Here is a 21774-nt window from a genome sequence, read left to right as displayed (position 1 = left end):
AAAACGTCATCTTGTCCCGCAAAAAACAAGCCACCATACAGCATCATCAGTGAAAAAATAAAAAAGTTATAACTCGCAGAATAAAGCGATGCAAAATAATTATTTTTTCTATAAAATTGTTTTCATTGCATAAAAGCGCCAAAAAAGACATAAATGAGGTATCGCACTGACCCGAAGAATAAAACCGCTTTATCAATTTTACCGCACGCAGAACAGTGTAAACGCACCTCCCAAAAGAAATTCTTGAAATGCTGGTTTTTGTTCATTCTGCGTCCAAAAAATCGGAATAAAAAGCGATCAAAAAAGTCACGTGCCTGAAAATGGTACCAATAAAAACGTCAACTCGTCCCGCAAAAAATAAGACCTCACATGACTCGGTGGGTCAAATTATGGAAAAATTATAGCTCTCAATATGTGGTGATGCAAAAACTATTTTTACAATAAAAAGCGTCTTTTAGCATATGACAGCTGCCAAACATAAAAACCCGCTATAAAGGCTGTGTGCCCACGATGCGATTTTTAAGCATTTTTGCCGCGATTTTCGGCACGAAAACGCTGCGAAAACGTTTACAAATCATGTACAGAACGCCCCCCATGCATTCCTATGGCATTCCGCACATGCTGTGCTAATGCTGCGCTTTTTTCCGCGGCGGAATCGCATCGCGGAAAAAATCGCAGCATGATCATTCTTTTGTGCGGAATCGCAAAGAATTGCCGTGATTCCGCACCCATAGGAATGCATGAGAACTGCTTACTTCCCGCATGTGGCTATGCCCACCATGCAGGAAGTTAAGCGTCTCATGTGCGGTTGGTACCCACGGTGTGGAGGAGAGGAGACTGTCCTCCAGGCCCTGGGTACCATACCCCTGTAAAAAATCAGGGTATATTTACCTTCCGATGTCCTGCGCTGCATTCCCGGCCTAAGCGTTCCCAGTAATGCCTTGCGGCAAGGTCCTGTGATGATGTAGTCTCGTGTGACTCTAGTGGTCTCGCGAGATCGCTATAGTAACGCGAGACCAACGTCATCACAGGTCTCGCAAGGCATTACTGGGAACGCTGAGGCCCGGGATGGCAGCGCGGGACGTCGGAAGGTAAATATACCCCGATTTTTTATTTTTTTATCATTTTTAACATTTTATCTTTTACTATTGATGCCGCATAGGCGGCCTCAAAGGTAAAAAGCTGCTCACACTTGTCAAACACTATGTTTGACGAGTGTGACCAACCTGTCAATCACTTTCCAAGCGATGCTTCAAATCGCTTGGAAAGTGCTTGAGAAAATCGCGGCAAAATCGCGGTAAAATAGCGGTGAAATCGCGCGGAAAAGAACGCGCGATTTCTGGGAAGGTGTCCGGTTTTCAGTGTGCGTTTTAACACGCAACGTGGGCACATAGCCATAAATAGTAAATCAAACCCCCCGTTATCACCCCCTTAGGCTGGTTTCACATTTGCGTTTTTTAGCGCTGGAAAAAAACTCATATGTGCGCATGCGTTTTTTCCCCTATATTTAACATGGGTGCGCATACCTGCGCGCTTATAAGCGCATGTATGCGATTTTCATGCGCTGCGTTTTTTTGGGGTGTGCGTTTGTATTTTCCAGACGCAGCATGTTGCATTTTTTGGCCCTGCAAAAAAGCGCATGCGCACATATGCGCACGTTTTGCGCTAAAAATGGCCATTATAGCCTATGGATGCGCATATGTGCGCACTGGCATGCTCATGTATGCGTTTTTTTGCATATGCGTTTTTTTTTTTTAACCATGGAATTTAGGGGTTTGGGTTAGAGTTAGGGTTAGTTAAGGGGGTTTAGGGTTAGGGTTAGGGTCAGGGTTAGGGTTGGGGTTTGGGTCAGGGTTAGGGTTAAGTATGGTTTGGTTAAGGGTTAGGGTCAGGGTTAGGGTCAGGGTTAGGGTTAAGTATGGTTTGGTTAAGGGTTAGGGTCAGGGTTAGGGTTAGGGTTAGGGTCAGGGTTAGGGTTAGGGTTAGGGTCAGGGTTAGGGTTAGGGTCAGGGTTAGGGTTAGTTAGGGTTTAGGGTTTGGGTTAGGGTTAAGTATGATTTGGTTAAGGGTTAGGGTCAGGGTTAGGGTTAGGGTTAGGGTCAGGGTTAGGGTTAGGGTCAGGGTTAGGGTTAGTAAAGTCATGGTTTGGGTTAGTGTGAGGGGCCACCTAATGTTGGAAAAAAACGCAAACGCGGTAAAAACGCGCTAAAAACGCATACAAACGCATAAAAACGCTGCGTTTTTTTCATGCATGCTCATAAAAATGCTTGAAAAAAACGCAGCAGTTGTATGCTTTTGTATGCGTTTTTTTGCGGGAAAAACGCGCTGCAAAAAAAAGCAAGTGTGAAACTAGCCTTAGTTAGGGAAAAATAATAAAATTTAAAAAATGCATTTGTTTACATTTACCCATTAGGGTTAGGGCTAGGGCTAGGGATAGGGATAGGGTTAGGGCAAGGGTTAGGGCTGAGATTAGGGTTAGGGGTGTGTTGGGGTTAGAGTTGGAGTTAGAATTAGGGGGGTTTCCACTGTTTGAGCACATCAGGTGCTCTCCAAACACAACATGGCATCAGATCTCAATTCCAGCCAAGTCTGCGTTGAAAAAGTCAAATGGTGCTCCTTCCCTTCCAAGCTCTGCCATGTGCCCAAACAGTGTTTTACCCCCACATATGGGGTATCAGCCTACTCAGAACAAATTGCAAAACAACTTTTGGGGTCCAATTTATCCTGTTACCCTTAGGAAAATAAAAAATTGGGGGCAAAAATATCATTTTTGTGGAAAAAAATTATTTTTTTTATTTTCACTCCCGGGCGTTATAAACTTTTGTGAAGCACTTGGGTGTTCAAAGTGCTCACCACACATCTATATAAGTTCTGTGGGGGGTCTAGTTTCCAAAATGGGGTCACTTATGGGGAGTTTCGACAGTTTAGGCACATCAGCGGCTCTCCAAATGCGACATGACACCCGCAGACCATTCCATCAAAGTCTGCATTCCAAAACGTCGCTACTTCCCTTCCGAGCCCCGACGTGTCCTCATACAGTAGTTTTCTCCCACATATGGGGTATCAGCGTGCTCATGACAAATTGGACAACAACTTTTGGTATCCAATTTCTCCTGTTACCCTTGGGAAAATAAAAAAATTTGGGACTAAATGATCATGTTTGTGGAAAAAATATGATTTTTTGATTTTCAGCCCAGGCGTTATAAACTTCTGTGAAGCCCTTGGGGGTTCAAAGTGCTCACCACACATCTAGATAAGTTCCTTGAGGCTGGTCTAGTTTTCAAAATGGTGTCATTTGTGGGGGGGTTTCCACTGTTTAGGCTCATCAGGCGCTTTCCAAACGCGGCATGGAGTCCAATCTCAATTCTTGCCAAAAAAGTCAAATAGTGTTTTACCCCCACATATGGGGTATCAGCGTACTCAGGACAAATTGCACAATAGCTTTTGGGGTCCTGATACCCTTGGAAAAATAAAAATTGAGGGTGAAAAGATCATTTATGTGGAAAAAATTTAAATGTTCATTTTTTTTTAAACATTCAAAAAATTCCTGTGAAGCACCTGAAGGGTTAATAAACTTCTTGAATATGGTTTTGAGCACCTTGAGGGGTGCAGTTTTTAGAATGGTGTCACTTTTGGGTATTTTCTATCATATAGACCCCTCAAAGTGACTTCAAATGTGATGCGGTCTGTAAAAATAAAATGGTGCTGCAAAAATGAGAAATCGCTGGTCAACTTTTAACCCTTATGACTTCCTAACAAAAAAAATTTTGGTTCCAAAATTGTGCTGATGTAAAGTAAACATATGTGAAATGCTATTTATTAAGTTTTTTGTGTGCTATATCTCTGTGATTTAAGGGCATGAAAATTCAAAGTTGGGAAATTGCAAAATTTTCAAAATTTTTGCCAAATTTCCTTTTTTTCACAAATAAAAGTTATTTTAATGAAATTTTACCACTACCATGAAGTACAATATGTCACGAGAAAACTAGGTCAGAATCACCGGGATCCATGGAAGCGTTTCAGAGTTATTACCTCATAAAGGGAGAGTGATCAGAATTATAAAAATTGGCCCGGTCATGAATGTGCAAACCACCCTTGGGGGTTAAGGGGTTAAATATTAATAAAACCATGAATTTCTCTGGAATAAGACATTTGGTCACACATATCAAGTATAATTTTATTCAGCTTTCTATGCCCATGTAGACAGTTTAGGACCCTTTCAGAGTCAATATCTGGCTGAGATCGTACACTCAGTGCCTGATACATGCTGGCCGTAGATTGAGCAGCATACATTAGCTGACTTTCACTTTAAGACTCAGCATACCAGCTGTTGCTTGTTGTTACTGCTATTTTGCTTATCTAATAAAGCATGAAGACTACATACACTGAAGACTGTGATACGTGACTATTAGTGGAATTGATGCAATTTTCTTCAAACCTTCAAAGAATTGCCTTTTATACCTTGCATTTGTCATATGATATATTTTGACTACATAAAATGTCCCCAGACTTGCTGCAGAGTCCTGTGTAAAGAGATAGAGAAGGGAGAAGATGCAAACAGTTAATCCCTGTGGTGGCTGCAAGCAAACATCACCATTTGCTATAGAAAAAGTGAAAGCAGAAAAAATTTTATTAAAAGGAACTCAAGAGTGAAGTATATGTTCCCTCGGGGAAGAGCTTGGAGGAGACACCAGGTCACATGACAGCTGTGGCACAGTTCGTAATCATAAAATACCCAGGATGGCAGTGAATGTTAGAAGCTGGCGTTTGAACCTGTAGCAGGACGGATGTTTGGTATAGCGAGCTGGCTTGTAGCCTCCATTACGAGAGACCAGATCCAAGTAAAAGAGTCGAGAGACCAGATCTGAGTAAAGGAGTCGAGAGACAGATCTTAGTAAAGGAGTTGAGAGACCAGATCTGAGTAAAGACTAGCGAGACCAGAGCCGGGAATACTGACCCGAGCAAGCAGAATCAGAGCAGAGAGAGAGACGACTATGCCGCAGCAGAAGGATGGGTCATGTGAGTCGTCGCTTCCAGTGTAGACGTACTGTACAAAGGGGGAATCGGGGTCATGCTTCAGGACTTGAAATTGGCCAATGTGACGAGTATACTGAGTAACTCACCCATTTTGGACTTGCAGCCTAGTGAGTAGTATCTCTGACTCCCATTAGGGCCTTAGTGATGTTTTGTGTTGCTTAGAGTGGGATGACTGTAACAGGCCCATTATTAACATTGACGCCTTTAGGTTGGGATATTAGGACTAGGACATCACTAACAATATCAGTTATTTAATGGTAATAATAGAAAGAGTGTAAATAGCATTGTACCGATATCCTGTTCATCTGAATAACTGTATTCTTCTTGTAACATGACTTGCTTCATTTTCACCGTTTGTGCTGTTCCCTGGTATTGTGCCCAAGGCGCCCCTTTGATTGTGCTGATCAAATAAATAATTGTTGGTTTAAGTACCACTGTCTCCTCATTGTCTGCGCTGTTACATCTGTGTACCTGTTAACACTTGCACCACTCCCTGTCAAAAGATGGCACATGATCTTTAAGAGGGTAATAAATAAACAAGAAATAGTCTCTAAGCCACAGAGAAATGTGAATAGCGGCACTGGTGTTAAAACATGCAATCCTTTGTATGGAGGAATTGAGGCAGATTATAGAGCCTTTACCAGCATAAATGTCCAATTTGGAGGTGCTCAGCATATATCAACATGTAGATATGAACGATTCAGAAAAAAAGTATGCCGCACTCACCATGGCAGCTTGAATGAAAAGTCCTTTATTACATGACTGTCATCTTAGATGGTAAGGTGCAGCGGCGGGCAGAGGCGTGCGGGGAATGAGGAGAGAGGACATTGGCCGTTTCTCGTTACCATGCCTCAACAGGTCCAGGTGAATGACTAATTAACAAGTCCTTCCTAAGGCTGAACATGTGATTTAACCATATACATGACAGAGTGAACAATCGAACAAAAACAAAATAAAATAACTAAAAATCATTATTATGAATTATCACATACAACAGCATTTAACTTTTACAGTTATTGCAACACAGGAAGAAAATATATTTTTTTTTCACAAAAACATTGAGAAAAACTTTTCCTGAATTTCCAACAAAACCTTATTGGTGCTGTATACCAAAAATTCATAAATCGCTAGTTGCCCCCCCCCCGCTGCCCTATTGTGTCAGGAATACGCTCATTAACTGAGCCTTTATCCCAATACATCGACTGGTTGTTAATACCTATATTAGAGCAAATACCGTTGTATTTAAAGGATTCTGGCTCCCTGTTGGACGTATTAGAACAAGATGATAGCAAGAAGTGGCAAGATGGTTTCTATAGATGTGGTGAATTTGTATACTAGAATCCCGCATATAGATGGCTTGGAGGCTATTAGCTTAATTCTGAAAAACACGGATAAAGGTGCTGATTATGTTTCCTTTTTCATTAAAGCATTATGTTTTGTATTGTCACATAACGCTTTCACCTTCATGGATAAATGGTTCCTCCAATTGGTTGGAACTGCAATGGGAACTCCTGCAGCTTGCGTTTTTGGAAATTTATTTTTGGCAGTGTTTATTGATAAATATATCACAAATTCCCTGAACCTATATCTAAAATATATCCGTACATTTTCATGTTATGTGGATGGTATATTTTTTATATGGGCAGGCACAATAGAGCAATTTAAGGAATTCATTCTATACTTAAATGAAATTAATGCAGAAAATATGGTATTCATGTGGTGGTCATGAACTTGACGGATCCTGCGTCGTTCGAATAAAAATTCAAGCAGGAAAAATCATCACACAGTCTTTTCTCAAACTGAGTTCAACGAATATTTTATTCCATTTTAGTAGTGCACGAATCAAAATTAGTAATGTTGAAGTGGTTTTTGACAAACAGATATGTAATTTAAAGACAAGTTTTAAACAAAGAGGCTATCCTACTTCTGTATTGAATGAAGCTCATGATCGTGTTAAATCTGTTTCTCAGCATGATTTATTACATAGGAAAAAACGTAAGAATTTCAGAAAACCGGAAAAAAACACAAATTCAACAATTTGTCTTTATTTTGTAAACATAGTCCGATGGATTGGGCTATACATGCCTCTATCAGGAAGAATTGGCACATTCTATACATGGATAGGGATTTGCAGTGGATGGGAATTTTAAAACCTATTTTTTCCTATCGCAGATCATGTAACATCTCCGATATCCTGGTTTCCCACAAAATTAAATCCCCATCTAAAAATTGATTACAGAAAACTGCACCATCAGGTAACTTTAAATGTGGTAACTGACCCAGGTGCCATCTCCATGTAACCTGTAACCCTTTACTTTTAGGCTCCATTGTACACACAGTAAAAGATATTATAACAGGTAGGACGCAATTTGTAGTGTATGTTCTCTTCTCTCCCTGCAATTTTTTTTTTATAGGCAAAACTATAAGACCCCTAAAAACAAGGTTCCGTGAACACTATCGATCTATTTGCTCAGGAAAAGGTTCCCAGCGATTAATAAATCATATAAAAATTTTTCATAATTCCGACCCTGAGACCCTGAGCTTAACAGGGCTTGAAATAATACAGAATCCTGCAAGAGGAGGTAATCGGAATGATTTGTTATCGAAATAAGAAGCCAAATGGATTCTCAAAACGCAGGCTCAGGGTCCCATTGGTCTGAATGGCAAGATTCATTTGTCAATATTTTTGTGATACCTTTGGGAAAAAAATATATATTTTTTTCTTGTGTTGCAATAACTGTAAAAGTTAAATGCTGTTGTATGTGATAATTCTTAATAATGATTTTCACTTATTTTATTTCGTTTTTGTTTGGTTGTTCACTTTGTCATGTATATGGTTAAATTACATGTTCAGACTTTTTAAAGGAAGCACTTGTTAATTAGTCATTCACCTGGACCCGTTGAAGCGTGGTAACGCGAAACGGTCATCATCCCCTCTCCCCGCATGCCTCTCCCCGCCGCTGCGCCTTACCATCTAAGAAGATAGTCAGGTAATAAAGGACTTTTCATTCAAGCTGCCATGGTGAGACCTCCAAAGCCTGGGTATAATTTGACGCATTGCAGTCATGAAATATGGCAACATATTCTTCTTAATTTTGGACAATGAGCCCTGAATAATGGATAACAATGCTATCTCTGGGGTCGCCTCCACTTGTTTGTTAGTAATATAATTATATAGCGCAAATATTTCATTCCACAGGGATCTGGCACCCTGACAGCTCCACCATACATGTAACATGGAGGCATCAATTTTTATACATCAGCAGCAAATGCAATTTACAACAGTTTCCTATGTTAGCAATTGCAATGTATCCGTAAAAATCGGATTCTATACCGTTGATCCGTATGGGATCAGATTTTTTTTGCACACCCATACAATCTTATAAAAAATATGCAATTTTTTTTTATGTAGACATTTGATTTGTGCGAAAAAAAATTGTCATCTGAACAGTCCTACTGAATATCATTGGTCCACGTGCTGTCTGTATGAGGCCAGTTTTCTTCTTCTGACAACATTAATACCAAAAATATGATGGTGGCAATGTACCCTTACCATATAAATAAGATATATTAAGTTAGGATTCTATAATTTTTAAAATTTTTTATCAAATGTTGAATTATGAATACTGCTGAGAAAGGTACCACCTGTGATTTGTGTAACTTTGCTTCTTCTAGAAATGGTAAAAGGGAAGAGAGTACTAGTGACTGGATCAAGTACAGGAATTGGAGAGCAAATTGCATACAGATTTTCAGAAATGGGGGCTCATGTTATGCTCACTGCCAGAAGGGCTAATCAACTACAGGAGGTATGTTTATATAGCTTCAACTTTTCATGCATAATTACATGTAACACTATTATCATATGAGTATCATAAGCAAACGACACCCACCGGGAACATCCATGCCCCACCGAGAACATCCATGCAGGAATCTATCTGGGCGTCAGGTGTCATTATCACTTTTCTAGTTAAACCAACCTGATGTTAAAGTCAGCAGTCACCTAAGATAGTCTACCCAAATGAAAATACTGATTCATGTAACAGAACATTTTTGCTTTTTTCCCTCTCAATATCCTTGAAATTTTGTTGGTATTTTAGGTGGCAAAGAAGTGTTTGGAATTAGGAGCAGCATCTGCCGGTTATGTGGTAGCCGATATGGAAAATTTGACTTTAGCCCAGAATGTGGGCCAAGAAGCAATTAAACAATTAGGTAAAATTGTTCTTTATTTATATGCCAATCAGGAGAATTTACTTTGTGTGGTCACCAATATAAAGACAATCTATCATGCTTTAGTCTTAGCTTTTATTACATCATAGATAACCCATGATTCAAAAGGAATCTGTCACCACATTTGTCTTATGTAAACTATTAATATGGGCATAGAGGTTAAAGACTGATCAAAAACAGTCCAACTTGTATGCGTCATATCAGATGCCTTGTTGGGAAATCATCTTTTATCACTTTATATTAATGACCTCTTCCAGGCTCTGGGGACGATGCTGCCTGGAAGATAACTCTGCCTCCAGAGACTATTTTACATGGGGAGCTACCAGTGTGATGTGTACTGGTCCCTCTCTGCTCCCCTGATTTCACTGCAGTGCTGTGTGTGTTTATAACTGACACATATGCAGGTTCCTCTCAGCTTCAGCTTCCATCTCGCAGGCAGACAAGGCTACAATATTGTTGCAATACAGCAGAGCTCAGAGAAAAGCAAAAAATGTGTTTGAGAAAAGACAAAGTTCATTTTCTCAGCTGAAGACTTTGCCTCATTTTTCAAGCAGAAAATTGATAACATCAGGGACAGTTTTGGTCAACAACCCCCAGAGCCCTTCCTCCCGACTTCCCAGCCCTCCACCTTCAAAACCAACTTCTCCACCATTACAGAAGATCGACTCTCCACTCTACTCTCAAGATCACATCTCACCACCTGTGCACTCGACCCGATCCCATCCCACTTCATCCCAAACCTCACCACAGTCTTCATCCCAACCCTAACCCATCTCTTCAACCTATCACTAACAACTGGTGTTTTCCCCTCAAGCTTTAAAGATGCCTCCAATCACACCTATCCTCAAAAAGCCCTCTCTTGACCCATCCTCTGTGTCTAGCTATCGCCCTATATCACTTCTCCCATACGCCTCCAAGCTACTGGAACAACACGTCTACCTTGAACTGTCCTCCCATCTCTCTTCTTGCTCCCTCTTCGACCGCTTACAATCTGGCTTCCGGTCACACCACTCCACTGAAACTGCCCTTACTAAGGTCACCAATGACCTCTTAACTTCCAAGAGCAAGCGACACTACTCTGTCCTCCTCCTCCTGGACCTGTCGGCTGCCTTTGACACAGTGGACCATTCCCTATTATTACAGACCCTCTCATCCCTCGGCATCACAGACTTGGCCCTCTCCTGGATCTCATCATACCTAACAGACCGGACATTCAGCGTCTCCCACTCACACACCACCTCCTCACCTCGCCCCCTATCTGTCGGAGTCCCACAAGGTTCAGTCCTTGGGCCCCTGCTGTTCTCTATTTACACCTTTGGCCTGGGACAGCTCATAGAATCTCATGGCTTTCAGTATCATCTTTATGCTGATGACACACAGATCTACATCTCTGGACCAGATATCACCTCCCTACTAACCAGAATCCCTCAATGTCTGTCCACTATTTCATCCTTCTTCTCCACTAGATATCTGAAACTCAACATGGACAAAACAGAATTCATCATCTTTCCCCCATCTCACGTGACCCCCCCTACGAACCTATCAATTACAGTAAATGACTGCCCACTCTCCCCAGTCCCACAAGCTCGCTGCCTCGGAGTAATCCTTGACGCTGATCTCTCCTTCAAACCACATATCCAAACCCTTTCCACTTCCTGCCGACTTCAACTCAAAAATATTTCACGCATCCGTTCATTTCTCACCCAAGAATCTGCAAAAACCCTAGTCCATGCCCTCATCATCTCTCGCCTTGACTACTGCAACCTCATGCTCTGTGGCCTCCCCTCAAACACTCTCGCACCCCTCCAATCTATTCTAAACTCTGCTGCCCGACTAATCCACCTGTCCCCCCGCTATTCCCCAGCTTCTCCCCTCTGTCAATCCCTTCACTGGCTCCCAATTGCCCAGAGACTCCATTACAAAACCCTAACCATGACATACAAAGCCATCCACAACTTGTCTCCTCCATACATCTGTGACCTCGTCTCCCGGTACTTTCCTGCACGCAACCTCCGATCCTCACAAGATCTCCTTCTCTACTCCCCTCTTATCTCCTCTTCCCACAATCGCATACAAGATTTCTCTCGCGCATCACCCCTACTCTGGAACTCTCTACCACAACATATCAGACTCTCACCTACCATCGAAACCTTCAAAAAGAGCCTGAAGACCCACCTCTTCCGACAAGCCTATAACTGTCATGTCGGACGCTGTTCACACCACAGCATCCGGCAGGCAGAGGTAGTTCCACCTCCAGCCACTATAGCCTCAGTGGCGCCGGTTTGATCTTCAGGCTCTCGGGGGTTAATCCTGCTGGAGACCAGGTTGGAAGGTTAGTCACGACCACGGTCTTTAAATAGTCATACTGGCATATGGGCGTCGCCGATTATAGCTTGTGTTTCATACCAAGTGGTTCCGGTCTGGAGTGGAGGTGTTCAAGAGAGAGAGATTCATATCTGGTGTTGTATGATCCGTCGTTATCCTTTCTCCTTCCCATATTTGTGTTTAGTTGTGCCCTGTTCACATTACTGTTTATTCCTGTGTGTGTGCGGCGCAGTGCAGTTTAAGTTCTCCCTGTCTGTCATTATTTGTGTGGGAGCTTTGGTGGTGTGACTCCTCACTGGGTGGAGGGTGGAGGGTTAAGTGCAGGGCTGAGCAGGAGATAAGGAAAGGTCGGAGGCTCAGGCATTTGCACCTTCAGCAAAAACCCTGGGTTGAGGGTCAGACAGGGTTTCCCCTAGTAAAAGGGACACCACAGGGGCCCCGGGTATTTCAGCCTTAGTTGAACTAAGCCCCCGTGACATTATAATCGGCCCACATTTTTTCAGGAGTCCATGGATCCATTAGATTCCATAACCCGCCAGTTGGTGGCGCTGTCCATACAGGTCTCCGAGTTGAAAGGGGCAGTTCAGCAGCAGGGCCTGGTAGTAGCAAAGGTGCAAACGGCATCTGCAGGTATCGGTGCAGAGCCGAAGTTTCCGCTGCCAGAACGATTTTCAGGCGATCGCAGCAAATTTGTCGTATTTCGGGAGGCCTGCAAATTATACTTCCGCATGCGGCCAATATCCTCAGGTAATGAGGCCCAGCGAGTAGGGCTGGTGTTGTCATTACTGAGTGGTGACCCCCAAGCATGGGCATTTTCCTTACCAGCTGACTCTGCTACATTTCATTCGGTCGATAATGTTTTTTCTGCCCTCGGGCTCATTTACGATGACCCTGACCGACTGGCTCTAGCGGAATCTAAAATCCGCGCCCTCCGCCAGGGGGAGCGCTTGGCAGAAGACTATTGTTCGGAATTTCGCCGCTGGGCTGTAGACACACAGTGGAATGACCCAGCACTGCGGAGCCAGTTTATTCATGGGGTATCAGGGAGGGTGAAACAAGCCCTCCTGATGTATGAGACTCCGGCATCATTGGAGTCTGCCATGAGTTTGGTGATACGTATTGATCGCCGTTTTCGTCAGGGGGCACAGGAGACGCTACCTCTGGGGGAAAACAGAGGTGCAGGTGTGGTTGAAGTAGATGAGTCCCCTGAACCTATGCAGATTGCTGGCGTGGCACAGGTTCAGCCTCGCGCTCCGGGATTCCGGAAGCCCGGAGCATGTTTCTACTGTGGTAAAGGAGGTCATTATGTTAACGTTTGCCCGGTACTACCTAAGAGGGTCACACCGGCGGAAAACTGTTAAGCTCAGAGGGTATGGAGGAGACCCAACTGAGCGTATGCATATCCTCCATGATGGTATCTCAATGTATGCTCCCTGCCAAGGTTATTATCGCCGGCAGAGAGCTACCTATATCAGTGTTTGTGGATAGCGGTTCCGCCACCAATCTCATAGATGAGGAGTTTGCACACACCGCCGGGTTTAAGATCGAAAAACTTCCTCACCCCATACAGGTGGTGACCATTAATGCTGTTCCCCTCCCTCAAGGGGAGATTACTGAGTTTGTGGCAGAGGTGAAACTCCACATTGGGGTCCTACATTCTGAGTCGGTTACATGTAGGGTCCTCCGTAATCTCCCAGCTGAAATGGTCCTGGGTTTTCCATGGCTGTCCAGGCACAACCCGGTAATTGATTGGAAAACTCAGGACATAGTACAATGGAGTGGTTTCTGCCAAGACAATTGCTTGGCCACATGTGTGTCCGCCGTGACGCCCAGCCTGCCGGAGGCTTTGCAGGATTTCGCGGATGTTTTCTCTGAGAAGGGTTGCTCAGAACTGCCTCCACATAGAGCCTATGACTGTGCTATTAGGTTAAAACCCGGGGCCAAATTACCTAAGGCCAGGATGTTTAATATTTCTGGTCCTGAGAGACAAGCTCTGAAAGACTACATCACGGAGAGTCTGAGCAAAGGTCACATCCGGCCTTCGTCCTCGCCTGTAGCCGCAGGGTTTTTCTTCATTAAGAAGAAAGATGGGGGGTTACGCCCGTGTCTGGATTTCCGAGAGTTAAACCAGATTACTATCCGTGATCCCTACCCAATGCCGTTGATCCCGGATTTGTTCAACCAGGTAGCGGGGGCGAAATGGTTTTCCAAGCTGGACCTCAGGGGGGCGTATAACCTCATAAGGGTCCGTCAGGGGGATGAGTGGAAGACGGCGTTTAACACTCCTGAGGGTCATTTTGAGAGTCTGGTTATGCCGTTTGGGTTGACCACCGCGCCTGCCGTTTTCCAACATTTTATTAATGATGTATTTGCTCATGTCCTGGGGAGATTTGTGATTGTATACCTGGATGATATCCTCATTTATTCTAGCCATCGGGACACTCATTTGGAGCATGTTAGGCAGGTGTTACAGTTGCTCCGGGAGAACCAGCTCTATGCTAAGCTGGAAAAATGTTTATTTTTTGTCCAGGAGTTGCCCTTTTTGGGATATATTGTGTCCGCAGCCGGTTTTAAAATGGACACCGCTAAGGTGCAAGCGGTGTTGCAATGGGAGAGGCCGGAGAGTCTGAAAGCACTCCAGCGGTTCCTTGGGTTTGCGAATTATTATAGGAAATTTATAAAACACTTTTCGACTGTCGCCAAACCGCTCACGGACATGACAAAGAAGGGTGCCGATCTGGCGAACTGGCAGGAGGTGGCTATACGTGCATTTGAGCGTCTGAAGAATAGTTTTGCTTCAGCCCCCATTCTGGTGCAACCAGACGTGTCTAAACCTTTTGTGGTAGAGGTTGATGCGTCGGAGGTGGGAGTGGGGGCAGTACTGTCTCAAGGCTCGTCCTTGAGCGAGATGCATCCATGCGCCTACTTCTCCAAGAAGCTGTCGCCGGCCGAACGGAATTATGATATCGGCAACAGGGAGTTGTTGGCCATCAAACTGGCTTTTGAGGAATGGCGACACTTCTTGGAGGGGGCGGCTCACCAGGTCACAGTTATCACCGACCATAAGAATCTGCTCTACCTGGAGTCGGCCAAGCGTCTGTCTCCTAGGCAGGCTCGCTGGGCATTGTTTTTTACTCGTTTCAATTTTCTTGTGACGTACCGTCCCGGGGCTAAAAACACCAAGGCGGATGCTTTGTCTAGGTGTTTTCCGGGGGGAGAACCTCGGGAAGAGCCGGTACCCATCCTCCAGAAAGGGGTAGTGGTCTCGGCTCTCACGACTGAGGTAGAGGCGGAGATTGCCGAGGCCCAAGAGGAGGTACCACCAGGACTTCCCGCCAACAAATCATTTGTACCCCTGCATCTTCGGCCTAAGGTGTTGAAGGAACACCACGATTCGGTACTGGCTGGTCACCCAGGGGTGAAGGGCACCTTAGAGCTGGTATCGCGTCGTTTCTGGTGGCCCAAAATCCGGCAGGACGTGGTCTCGTACGTGGCAGCTTGCATCACGTGCGCTAGGGCTAAGTGACCCCGAACCCGTCCTGCTGGCACGCTACAGCCTCTGGGGGTACCCAATAGGCCATGGACAGAAATCTCCATGGATTTTATCACTGACTTGCCAGCCTCGGCAGGGAACACGGTCATCCTGGTGGTGGTTGACCGTTTTTCAAAGATGGCGCATTTTGTGGCGTTGTCCTCTTTGCCCAATGCTAAGACGTTGGCTCAGGTATTTGTGAAGGAGGTGGTCAGACTCCACGGAGTACCGTCTGACATAGTATCTGATAGGGGTACGCAATTTGTGGCGAGGTTTTGGAAAGCTTTTTGCTCTAGGTTGGGGATCAAGTTGTCACATTCATCGGCGTTTCATCCACAGTCTAATGGACAAACTGAGCGCATGAACCAAAATCTAGAACAGTATTTACGATGCTTTGTGTCCGACAACCAGGAGGAGTGGTCTACTTTCCTTCCTCTGGCCGAATTCGCATTAAATAATCACCGCCAAGAGTCATCAGGAGAGTCTCCATTCTTTTGTGTGTACGGTCAACATCCTCAGTTTTGTACCTTACGTCAGGGTGACTCCGGGGGTGTCCCGGAGGAGGATCAGCTAGGAGCCCAATTGTCATCAGTCTGGAGGCGGGTGAAACAGCGTTTGTTGAGCATGAGTGCCAGGTACAAACGGGTGGCTGACAGTAGACGCGTGCCAGGTCCGGACCTGTGTGTGGGTGAATGGGTGTGGTTAGCTACGAAGAACATAAAACTCAAAATCCCATCTTTAAAACTGGGTCCAAGGTTTATTGGGCCTTTTAGGATTTCTGCCATCATTAACCCAGTGGCTTATCGGTTGGAACTTCCTGCGGTGTACAGAATACATAACGTTTTTCACAGGGCTTTATTGAAAAAGGTGGTAGGCTTGGTGGACACAACGCCGATGCCACCTCCAGTCATGGTGGATGGCGAGTTAGAGTTCGAGGTCGCCAAGGTGGTGGACTCTCGAGTAGTACGCCGTACTCTTCAGTATTTGGTGCACTGGCGGGGGTATGGTCCAGAGGAGAGGTCTTGGGTTCCAGCCTCAGACATACATGCGGATCGGCTGGTCAGTTCTTTTCACCGTCGTCATCCGGACAAGCCGGGTCCTATGAGTCTTGAGGGCCCTGGGGTCCCTCGTAGAAGACGGGGTACTGTCATGTCGGACGCTGTTCACACCACAGCATCCGGCAGGCAGAGGTAGTTCCACCTCCAGCCACTATAGCCTCAGTGGCGCCGGTTTGATCTTCAGGCTCTCGGGGGTTAATCCTGCTGGAGACCAGGTTGGAAGGTTAGTCACGCCCACGGTCTTTAAATAGTCATACTGGCATATGGGCGTCGCCGATTATAGCTTGTGTTTCATACCAAGTGGTTCCGGTCTGGAGTGGAGGTGTTCAAGAGAGAGAGATTCATATCTGGTGTCGTATGATCCGTCGTTATCCTTTCTCCTTCCCATATTTGTGTTTAGTTGTGCCCTGTTCACATTACTGTTTATTCCTGTGTGTGTGCGGCGCAGTGCAGTTTAAGTTCTCCCTGTCTGTCATTATTTGTGTGGGAGCTTTGGTGGTGTGACTCCTCACTGGGTGGAGGGTGGAGGGTTAAGTGCAGGGCTGAGCAGGAGATAAGGAAAGGTCGGAGGCTCAGGCATTTGCACCTTCAGCAAAAACCCTGGGTTGAGGGTCAGACAGGGTTTCCCCTAGTAAAAGGGACACCACAGGGGCCCCGGGTATTTCAGCCTTAGTTGAACTAAGCCCCCGTGACAATAACCTGCAGTAACCACCGATCGACCAAACCGCTGCACGACCAGCTCTACCCTCGCCTACTGTACTATCACCCATCCCTTGAAGATTGTGAGCCCTCGCGGGCAGGGTCCTCTCTCCTCCTGTACCAGTTATGACTTGTATTGTTTAAGATTATTGTACTTGTTTTTATGTATACCCCTCCTCACATGTAAAGCGCCATGGAATAAATGGCGCTATAACAATAAATAATAATAATAATAATAATAATTTCTCCTGTTCTGTGTTAGTTACTTGTCTCACACTGGTAAGTCCCCCTTCTATTAATAATAACCTCTGGAGGCAGACATCTTCCAGACAACATCCCCTGTTAATCTTGGAAAAATATGAGTGTCGTGTGTATACATGGTGAATTCCACAAGTATCCAACAGTAGAAGTTATATTTTTTATGCCCTGTGGAGAAATTAACCATGTGGTGGGGGTGGTTAAGACACTTCTGTACGGGGCTGTCCTGGGAAGGGATTTGACCCTCTTCTGGCCTCTGTGGAAAAATAAAATTAACCCTCCCCGGGCAAATATTTTTCTGGGGCAGGGGCCGAAGATCCCGACACAGGGATTCCTGCCATAGGAGTCACCCCTATAGTGAAAGAGTGTGAACCTGATAGGTTTCCCCTAGAGGTGATGGCAGGAGAGGTTGAGGAGACCCTGACAATCCCTGAGCTGTAATTGCCCCAGGGACTACCTTTGGGACTACCCAGCTCCAGGATCCTACACTGACCCGGACACGGGAAAGAGTAATCGAGGTATAAGGGGTGGATCAGCAACCGGGTGCGGAGAAGAAGTTCCCACGTTCATGTATGGCAATCAACCAGGAATTACTCTACAGGGTTGATAAATTACAGGACGAGGTGCTAGAACAACTTGTAGTGCCCCAATCCTACCATTGCGTGGTGCTCGAAATGGCTGACACCCACATGCTGGGAGGGCACTTGGAGGCCAAAAAGACACAGGAGTGCATATTGTAGCTTTTTTTTGCCTTGGGTCTACACTGAGGTGCAGAGGTTCTGTGAAACCTAACCTCACCCACTGCAAACCCATTACCTACCCATTATAAAGGTACCCTTTGAGCGGATTGAAATGGATCTGGTAGGGCCGATAGTAAAATCCGCCCGGGGCCACCAACACATATTAGCGATACCCGGATGCAATTCCACTTCAGCACACCTCGGCTAAGCTTATGGCCCAGGAGTTGTCTGCCATGTTCTGTCGCCTTGGATTACTGAAGTAGATCCTTACTGATCAGGGGAGTCCATTTATGTCCAAGGTGACTAAGGAACTGTACAAGCTCTTCAAGATAAAGCATTTGCGCACGTTGGTGTACCACCCCCAGACCGACAAATTAGTCAAGCGCTTTAACAAAACCCTCATGTCCATGTTAAAGAGGGTAGTTTCCAAGGATGGAAGGGATTGGAACATGTTGTTGCCCTACTTGATGTTCGCCATTTGCGAGGTGCCGCACGTGGCCAATATGCAGGACCAGATCGCAGCAGTCATGTCTATCGTATAGGAGCATTGGTGGATGCTCAGGCTGTGGAGAGCCACGCATATAACAGAAAGGCCACGGTACGCTCCTTTAAAGCAGGAGATCGGGATTTAGACTTGGTACCCACTGCCAAAAGTAAGTTTATGGCCAAGTGGCAAGGGCCATATGAAGTTTGGGAAAAGGTTGGGGAGGTGAACTACCGAGTATATCAGCCCGGGAAGAGAAAACCTGAACAGTTGTACCACATCAATCTGGTAAAGGCGTGGTAGGACCGGGAGTGTATGCTGACGGATGCAACTCCAGAATTATCATCTGGGGACCTTCCGATGGTATACTGGGCAAAGGCCGAGAGAGCGGTAAAGATAGGCAATACTCTCTCAAAACCACAGAGTTGAGAATTTCGGAAACTAGTACAAGAGAAACGAATGTATTCTCCGAAATACCAGGCCGCACCTCTGTCATCCAGCATGAAATTGTCACCATGTGTCACGTAAGGGTGCGAATGAAGCCGTACCATGTGCCCGAGGCCTGGGGACATGCTATCACGAGTGAGGTGAGGCAAATGCTAGGAGAAATTGATGAGTCCCGCAGTGAGTGGGCTAGCCCCATTGTCCTAATCCCGAAGCCGGACGGATCATGACGGTTCTGTAATGACTTCGGTAAATTGAATGAGGTGTCAAAGTTCGACCTTTATCCAATGGCCCAGGAGGGTGAGCTGATTGATCGACTGGAGCAGGCCTAGCACTTTACCATGCTCGATCTGACCAAGGGTTACTGGCACAAGCCTCTCACAGAGTCATCAAAAGAGAAGTCCACCTTCATAACACCAGAGGGTCTGTACCACTGTTGTCTTGCCCTTTGGACTACAAGGGGCACCAGCCATGTCCCAGAGGATGATGGACATAGTGCTAGAAGCCCATCGGAAGTCTTTGTCTGCGTACTTGGATGGCATCATCATCGTTAGTACTGACTCTCATATCCACTTGTCCTGGGTACAAGCGGTTGTGAATTCGCTCAGAGCCATGAGTCTGACAGCAAATCCTAAGAAATGTGGGATAGGGCTCGAGGAAGCCTGGTACTTAGGATACGTGATCAGCCATGGGGTTATCAAACCCCAAATAAATAAACTCTAGGCCAAGTGTGGGGAAGGTGACTTGACGGACAGACGTGACTGGTAGAAGGAGGGGACGGTTTGTGCACTACAGACGGAGTTTGGCAATGAGAGAAAGGTAACAGCAGGGAAAGACAGAAAAGGGAGTGCAGTACCTAAATTTGACCACAAGATGGCAGGGGGAGTGTAGTTCAGGACTTAACATCAGCTTATGGCTATAGAAACCACTTAGTCATGGGGGATTTCCCAAGGGGATTTCCCAAGGAGGGAGATAAATAGAACAGGAGTGGGTTCCAGAGAGTTCTAGTCCCGGGAGGAGCTCAGGAGCAGAAGACTGACAACGGTGGAGAGCTCGACCAGGGGGACTGACAGGAAGAGACAGTCAGGGGGGTGGCCTTGACACAACGAACCGCAGGACAGACGAGGCCCCGGGGGTACTGATTGGACGACGACCTCGGGCAGGTGAAGCGCTGGCAGTAGATTGGTCTAGGACAGCCCCAGCGAAAGATCCGTGAGGAACGTCACTACGACTGAAGGAAAGGTGAAGGTACCCGGGCCTGGATGCGGAGAGCTGTAAAGGTGCAGCGGTGTATGGCTACGGTCGTCAGGAGGACGGCCAATAAACTCGGACCTGTTACAACTAAAAGCTGCCTCCGTCTCGTATCTGTGTCGTCTGATTGCGGTAAGCAGTGGACCACCCCCCAATCTGGGCCCCTACTACACAAACAACTGGCCCCGACCTATTACCACCAAGCAGATGAGAGCGCTTCTCAGCATCGTTGGGTATTACTAGAGGTTTATACCTAATTTCTCTGGGTGAACAACACCCCAAACCGATCTCCTAAAGCGAAAGAAGTCGGTCATGGTGCGATGGAACCCTAAAGCGGAGGAAGCATACCAGTCTATGAAGGTGGCGCTGTGCGGACGGCCAGTCCTCATCAGCCCCAACTTCAAGAGAGATTTTGTCGTACAGACGGACATCTCTAATGTCGGTCTAGGAGCGGTCCTGTCGCAGGAGGTGAACGGAGAGGAACATCCGGTCACCTAGCTGAGTAGGAAACTCACCCTGGCTGAGAAGAATTATAGCGTAGTGGAGAAGGAGTGCCTGGCTATTAAGTGGGCCTTGGAGTCCCTGCGCTATTATTTGCTCGGACGACCGTTTCACTTTGTGACGGATTATTCACCCTTGGTCTGGATGATAAATGCCAAGGAGAGGAATGCTCAGGTCACCCGATGGTTCCTGTCTTTGCAAAATTACAATTTCACAGTGGAATATCGTGCAGGGAAGGCACAAGGGAATGCAGATGCCCTGTCACGGGCACCCTGTATGGTGTAAACATTCAAAAAGAGAAAAAGAAGCCAGCTCACCTGAAGGCATGTGTAGTGGATAGCCTGGACCACGTGCAGTCTTCACAAAACTCAAGAAAGAACAAGCTATTGTTCGAAACGCGTAATCTACTACTTGTTACTCATGTGAACACACTATTTTTTGCTCTGTTTTGGACTTGTTTTTAACAATAAATTGGACTTGAATTTGCAAAGCTGGAGCTTTTTTCTTTTACCCTGTATGGTGACAAGTGTTCAGCCACACAAGTTTGAACAGGGGGGTAATATGTGAGGCAGTGAGGGGGATCATATGGGAGGGTTGATATGTGTCCCCAGGATGCGGACGTAGTCCTATTAAACCCGCTGGAGTGCCTTGTGTTCACAGCAGCATGCCTGTGATTCACAAGGCATAATAAAAGAAAATATGGATTGGGTCCAAGTAGTGACTGATGTCTGTTTTGCCTTGGGTGTGTCCAATTTTTTAGTTTGCAAGCTGCACAGCAGCAGGCTGTGTGCAATCCCAGTTCTGTGTGAAGCTAATGCAGAGCCAGGGGCTTCAAGGCTGCTGATGCAACCAAGAGTTATAGCGGTGTCATTGTCCACGGCAACGGGTTTTGAACACGGACTGTATATATGAAAACCCAGTTGCGATCCAGAGGATATCACGCCTGTATGTGAGTCTGTAAATAAAGACACTGTTTGCATTGAACTTTCTGTGGTCCCTACCTGTTTGTCGCACTGCACCAACCCAGCTGCACTACAAGTGGTATGTTAAATTTTGGGCACCCCTGGTTACATTTACTGATATTGTGAACAGTTAAGCAAGTTGAAGATGAAATGTTTTCTAAAAGGCCTAAAGTTAACGATGACACATTTCCTTAGTATTTTAGGCAAAGCATATATATACTGTATGTATATTTTTTCATCTTTTACCTTTTAAAAG

General features: G+C 45.6%; 1 protein-coding gene across 1 annotated transcript in view; it reads left to right on the top strand.

The window, feature by feature from the left end:
• Window positions 1-21774, top strand: part of LOC141096235 (hydroxysteroid 11-beta-dehydrogenase 1-like protein A) — a 76680-nt gene that overhangs the window by 28098 nt on the left and 26808 nt on the right. Inside the window, exons 2-3 of the mRNA XM_073582737.1 lie at window positions 8713-8843; window positions 9135-9246. Coding sequence (XP_073438838.1) covers window positions 8713-8843; window positions 9135-9246 — 243 coding nt within the window. The remainder of the gene's footprint in view (window positions 1-8712; window positions 8844-9134; window positions 9247-21774) is intronic.

Source organism: Dendrobates tinctorius, unplaced genomic scaffold (assembly GCF_039654945.1).
Source record: "Dendrobates tinctorius isolate UK_male_01 unplaced genomic scaffold, ASM3965494v1 ptg000073l, whole genome shotgun sequence".
NCBI classification, from domain to species: Eukaryota; Metazoa; Chordata; class Amphibia; order Anura; family Dendrobatidae; genus Dendrobates; species Dendrobates tinctorius.
This window is presented reverse-complemented; position numbering and strand designations above follow the sequence as displayed.